The 6187-nt window shown below is 45.5% G+C and overlaps 1 protein-coding gene across 1 annotated transcript in view; it reads right to left on the bottom strand.

Moving 5' to 3' along the window:
- COL6A1 (collagen, type VI, alpha 1) overlaps positions 1 to 6187 on the bottom strand; it is a 79257-nt gene that overhangs the window by 52621 nt on the left and 20449 nt on the right. Inside the window, exons 7-9 of the mRNA XM_015423507.1 lie at positions 4863 to 4883; positions 4705 to 4749; positions 1576 to 1629 (exon numbers count right to left, since the gene is read on the bottom strand). Coding sequence (XP_015278993.1) covers positions 1576 to 1629; positions 4705 to 4749; positions 4863 to 4883 — 120 coding nt within the window. The remainder of the gene's footprint in view (positions 1 to 1575; positions 1630 to 4704; positions 4750 to 4862; positions 4884 to 6187) is intronic.

Raw genomic sequence — 6187 nt, 5'->3', positions numbered from 1 at the left:
TCTAGCCCCCCCCCCCCGTCTTCAGAGATGAGCATTTTGTGTGGTGGCACCTCACCTTTGGAACACCCCTCCCCCTCGGTGCTCGCCTGTCACCTACTTTACGGCACCAGGGCAAAACACATCTTTTTACCCAGGCTTTTAATTAGGGGTTTTATCTTACCAGTATTTTTATGGTCTGCATTTGTTTTATGGATAGCTTTATGCTATTTATGTCCAGTCACTTGGGTTTTAATGGCTTGTTTTTAATGGCTTTTTTGTATTGTGATGATTTTAATTGTAAGCTGCCTCAGTCAGGTCTATGAAGAGACAGCATAGAAATAACCTAAATAAATACATATTTTACTGTATTAATATGCTGCCTTTATGCAAAATCACTTAAGGCAATCGTTTTTTTTCATTTTTAAATAATATAAAAGAAAAAAGCAAAAAAGAAAAAAAAAAAAAAAAAAAAAAAAAAAAAGGTTGGGGACCCCTCGTATAACTAAACATGTGAATCGACAAAGGGCAACAATGAGTGGGGAACCAGTTCACATTCATGTAGTAGCAAGTATTATGTTGCAAATATTATTTTGCATGTCTGTAAACACCTGGGAGTCCAATGTTCCCTCTAAGCTGTGAGGTCTTGTGAGCAAAAATTCTACTTTGTGAGCTACGGGCCTTAAAGTTGTGAGCGAGCGATTTGGTGACTGCATCAAACTGGCTCATGTGAATCGACAAAGGGCAACAGTGAGTGGGGAACCAGTTCAGATTCATGTAGTAGCAAGTATTATGTTGCAAATATTATTTTGCATGTCTGTCAACACCTGGGACCCACATCCATGCAAGCACATGGGATGCTTGGTGGACTGATACTGGAGTACTAGAGATAGGCCATCACCCAACAGGGATCCACAGCATCCTAACATACATCTCTGGTTTACCAGAGCAAATATGTTCACTGTACTAAGTGAAATCAGTCTTGAATTGGCTCTCCTAAAAGGAACAGCACCTTCACGGCATCTAGCAGATAGTTCTCACGTTACAGCATGTAGACTTTGTTCTCCCACTTACTTGGGATTGTCCTAACCCAGAGGTCTTCCACTCTACATTAAGCAATTGACCGTGCCCTGACACAGGAGAGGTTTTGTGCCTGCCAAGTTGACTTTTATGCCATCTCAATTCACGAATGATCATTATAGGAAGGTTCCCTCTTGGGCTACGCCTGTGTGCCTTTTCTCAATTGTGAGAGATTTATGGATTATTCCATTCCTAGGTGGGATGGTAGGTGCATCAGCAGGGGAAAAAATTAGGGAAACATTTGGCTGGGGTAGAGTCAGGCAACGCTTTGGCCGTTGAGAAATGTTTTCATATGTTATGGGAAGCAGAAAATGACTTTAGATGATTTTTCAGCGGGGTTTATGCGGATTCTAATGTGGCGTTATTCAAAATCTATGGGTTAAATGAGGAGTGTCACTGAAGCTAAGTAAGGCATCTAATGGACAGTTCAAAATAATAATTGAAACCCATTTCCCCAAAGAAGGGATTCCATCACCTGACTATCCCCCCACTCGAAGTCAAACATGTCCTTTTACTTACAGGCTCTCCGGCGTCTCCTTTTTCACCCGGCAGGCCAGGCTTCCCTCTTTCTCCCTGCAAGCGAAACACCAGGAAAGGTTATGATTTCATTTCCATTCTATGTTGAGTTTCATAGAACTCAGTGATGCGAACAGACCTAGATCCTGATTACTGACTGATTGATTTGATCTCTGACTCGCCCTCCCCTGCCAGAGCAGGCCTCAGGGCGAGTATAACAACATATTTTTTTTTAAACAATATATTTATTGGGGTTTATCATATCAACTTGTTTCGTACATATCAACCAAATCAACAACATGATTACATAAAAGATCCTATAACAACACTTATCTTCACCATCAGCACAGAGTAATGAACCAATCAAACCACATTTCTTGCATATTTTGAACTCATCTTCCATATCTCTTCTGCATTGAGTAAGACCTAATATTACACGTATTATTACAATTTCCTTAAAGTTTCCTTATTAACTTTTCAGAAAAACTAGTCTTACTATCAATATTATAGAACCTTCATACTATCATCTTTCATCCTCCAGTAATCTGCTGACTCTTTGTTTCCAAAATGAGAACAGGATTTAACCTTTAACATATTTTTGAATTCAGTTTCTTTTAGTATATTTTTTCCTTTTCTTTCAACATATTATAAAACACCCACAAATATAGTTGTTAAAATTTTTAAAAAACCAATCCTAGTACATAGATGGTGCATATAGAACAATTTCATCAGAGGATTATAATCATCAGCATTGGGGGAAGGTCAAAAAAGGGAAACAAGAGGGAGGCCCATCGAGGAAGTTGTCACACTCCTCAATCAGGGGACTCAATCACAGGCCTGGTGGAACAGCTCTGTTTCACAGGCCCTGCGGAACTGTGCTTGGGGAATGTGGCCCAAGAAGGCAGAAATGATGAACACACATACTGGATGGGGGATACACTTCTGGGTAGCAATGTAAGTGAACAGGATCTTGGGGTATGGGTGGACCGTACGTTTTGAGCAGCCAGTGTGATGCAGCGACAAAAAGGGCTAATACGATCATGGGGGTGTATCGACAGAAGCATAACATCCAAATCGCAAGATGCCATAATCCCACTGTACACTGCATTGGTCAGGCTGCACACAGAGTATTGTGTGCAGTTTTAAAGGACTCACTTCAAAAAGGATGTGGACAGAATGGGGTGGGTACAGAGGAGAGCGACGAGGATGATCGGGGGCCTGGAGACCAAGCCCTGTGAGGAAAGGCTGAGGGGACCTGGGAATGTTTAGTCTGGAGAAGAGGAGGTTGAAGGGGGACACGATTGCTCTCTTTAAGTCTTTGAAGGGCTGTCACTTAGAGGAGGGCAGGGAGCTGTTCCTGTTGGCAGCAGAGGAGAGGACTCACAATAATAGGTTTAATTAAGGGCGGGACGGTATCAGCTGGATACTAGGAAAAACTTTTTTACAGTCAGAGTTGTGCAACAGTGGAACCAGCTGCCTAGGGAGGTGGTGAGCTCCCCCTCACTGGCAGTCTTTAAGCAGCGGCTGGACAAACACTGGTCAGGGATGCTCTAGGCTGATCCTGCACAGAGCAGGGGGTTGGACTAGATGGCCTGTAGGGCCCCTCCCAACTCTGTGATTCTATGATCCCCTCCCCCCTTGCAAACTTGAACTTTAAATGCATTCTCAAAGGCCCCCCTCCCGCCCCTGCCAGCTGACTTGGAGAAGGCATTTGTCTTTTTAAATCCCTTCTCCAAGCCTAGCCAGCCGGCATGGGGGCTTGGAGGATGCACTTGAAGTTAAAGTTGTTTTCTTTCCACCTCTCCCTCCCCCTGTCGTGGGTCCTGGCTCTGCTGAGTCTGACTACTCCTCAGAAGAGGAAGAGGCAGGGAGCAACCCAGCCTCCTCTGGAGTCAGCCCAGAAGAAGAATCCTCAACAATACCTGAGGAGGAAGAGTCCCCAGCAGCTGCACAGGAGGTGCAGCCAGAAGGAGAGCCTGGCCCAGCACCCCCAGTTGCAGACACCCCGAGGCCAGACTCCCCGCCTAGTTCTCCCGAATGCCCCAGATGTTGGGCACGGCAGAGGCTGACTATGCAGGAGAGGAGTGCCAGACTGCAGTTCCTGCAAAGGCAGCGGGAGGAGTTGTAAGCCTTGGCAGACTCAACTCCCAGGGAAGGGAGGACCTGCTCAAAAGCACCCCGTGTACCTGCTCCAGCGTGGCAGCAACTCTGTATACTCAGACCTGCTTCTGTGTGTGTAGCAGCCGCTCCTTGCCCTTGAAACCTGCAACCTTGAATTGACTTCCCGGCTCTTCGACCTTTGGCTCCGTTGCTTACCTTGATTCCGGACCGTGTTTGTTGCTTACCTTGATTCCGGACCATGGTTTTTTTGGGTTTTTTTTTTTGGTTATTCCGGACCATGTTTACAGCTTCCAGTGTGTGGTCTCTGTGGCAACCAGCCAAGACAGCACGCACACCCCTCACTCACTCCCCCATCTATTTGCTTTCTTTCTACTTTCTTTCTCCCCTCCCTCCCCATCTAAAGTCAAATGTGTTCTCCAAGCCCCACCGCACCGGCAGACTGGCTCGGCTCGGAGAAGGCATTTGTCTCTTTTATTTAATATGCACATTTGCATATTTTCCAATAAAAACGTGTGTGTTCATGTCTTGTGGCTCTCAGACATCTGGCGTTTATTTTATGTGGCTCTTACGTTAAGCAAGTTTGGCCACCCCTGCACCAGAGGTTGTAAACTTTTATAAGGCCAATAATAATTGATGCACATACAAAAAGGGCCAAACAGATAATGTGAACATTAACTAGTCAAAAGATGTCCAAACATCCGGGCTTTTTTTCCTGGGCGAATGTGCTGGAATGGAGTTCTGGAACCCCTTTGACAAAATTATTTTCTAACATGTTTAAAAGTTCATGAGTTTTCAGGATGCAGATTGAAAACGTCATTTCCCACTTGAGAATTCCAGCACCTCGTTTTCCAGAAAAAAAGCCCCACCAAACATACACGGTATACGTTGTGAGCATGGGTAATGAACACCCCATTAAGCAGAAATATGGATTATAATGCATGCAGAGCATTGTACAGAGACATTAATTGTAATGTACAAGAAACACAGCAGTGAGATGAATGAGAAACGCACCTCATATCCTGAATCTCCAACTGGCCCTGGGGGACCTCGCGCGGGCTGGAATACAATAACAAACAGATATCAATTAGTACTGAGTACTGTGAGGCCTACTGGTTCCAATTAATATAGATCAAATAATATATTGTAAATGAGGAAGCAACTGTGCTTACCTGGCATTCGTAGGAGCAGCACTGCCAACCAAGAGAAAGAACGGCATTAGAGGAAAGAGAGAGAGCAGGTTTCACAGGAAAACACTCTTCCCAGAGAACTCAAGTGGAAAGCAAACTCAGGGCTTGCTTCTGTCCCATGAAAGAGGGAAGGCAGACACGGCGCACTTCTTGCAGCTATAGATAAGTGAACTAGACTAGTGGTTTCTTGAGCTAACTGAATGCTAACGTGATCAACCTGAAACGACGACACAAGACCCGGCGATATTGCATTGCCAGGATAAGGCCTCCGTAGGTTCACAAATTCAAAACAAAGTCAGCCTGTCAAGATTGATTTCCTATTAATGTCATTTCCATCAGGATTTTTAAAAACCCTTATTCGTGCATGCTATTTTCCCCTACAAAAATGTGCAAAAAATTTGTCAATATGTATAGTTGTCTACCTTACTGTAGGTACGATACGATCACTCCCACCGACTTTCCTCTCAGAAACTTTCCATACTGATCCACCGGCGTCTCCTCTGGCAGAGGTCTGCCATGAATCAGTGAAAGACAACCTTGGCATAAAGCCACAATCCCTTCCGCCAGGCGGTGGGGGCTTTAGGATGGAAACAGATGACCAGGAACCACATGGTAAACACTGAAAGTCTTTCTGCCTAGTGGTCTGAGCAGGGTTCCCCAACGTGGTGCCCTTGGCACCTGCCAGTACGTCCCTTGGTGCCTCCCAAGCTTATCAGAAAGTGGGTGGGGCCATTGTAAGGCAGGGCTTGTTATTGGCTGTCCTCATTCCAATGAAAGGGTTTTCCACTGGAGGATCAGAAGGACTGGGAAGATTTCCTTAGTCAGCGCGTGGCCCCACTTCTCTTCAGGGTTTGCTTACTCCCAGGAGGCATGAGGAGGGTTGAGGGCTTGTTATTGGCTGTCCTCATTCCAATGAAAGGGTTTTCCACTGGAGGATCAGGAGGACTGGGAAGCTTTCCTTAGTCAGCGTGTGGCCCCATTTCTCTTCAGGGTTTCCTTACTCCCAGGAGGCATGAGGAGGGTTGGTATTCTATTCAAGTCCACCTCCTGTGGCAGCCATTTTAGATCTGGTTCTGCCTCCAGTGGCAACCATTTTAGGGTAGCGCTCACCGTTCCCTCTCAGAATAACAAATATGCCCACGGGGTCAAAAACGTTGGGGATCTCTGGCTTACAAGTATGGACGGGTGGTCACTTGTAAGCCCATCACATTACCACTTCCTACCATTGCTTGAAAATGCGGGATCGTAGAGAGCAGGGCAACAACTTGCAATGGGGCTGGAAGCTGGAGATGACAGTCACTGCAGAT

The sequence above is a fragment of the Gekko japonicus genome, unplaced genomic scaffold (assembly GCF_001447785.1).
Source record: "Gekko japonicus isolate JY-2015 unplaced genomic scaffold, Gekko_japonicus_V1.1 scaffold2774, whole genome shotgun sequence".
Taxonomy (NCBI): Eukaryota; Metazoa; Chordata; class Lepidosauria; order Squamata; family Gekkonidae; genus Gekko; species Gekko japonicus.
This window is presented reverse-complemented; position numbering and strand designations above follow the sequence as displayed.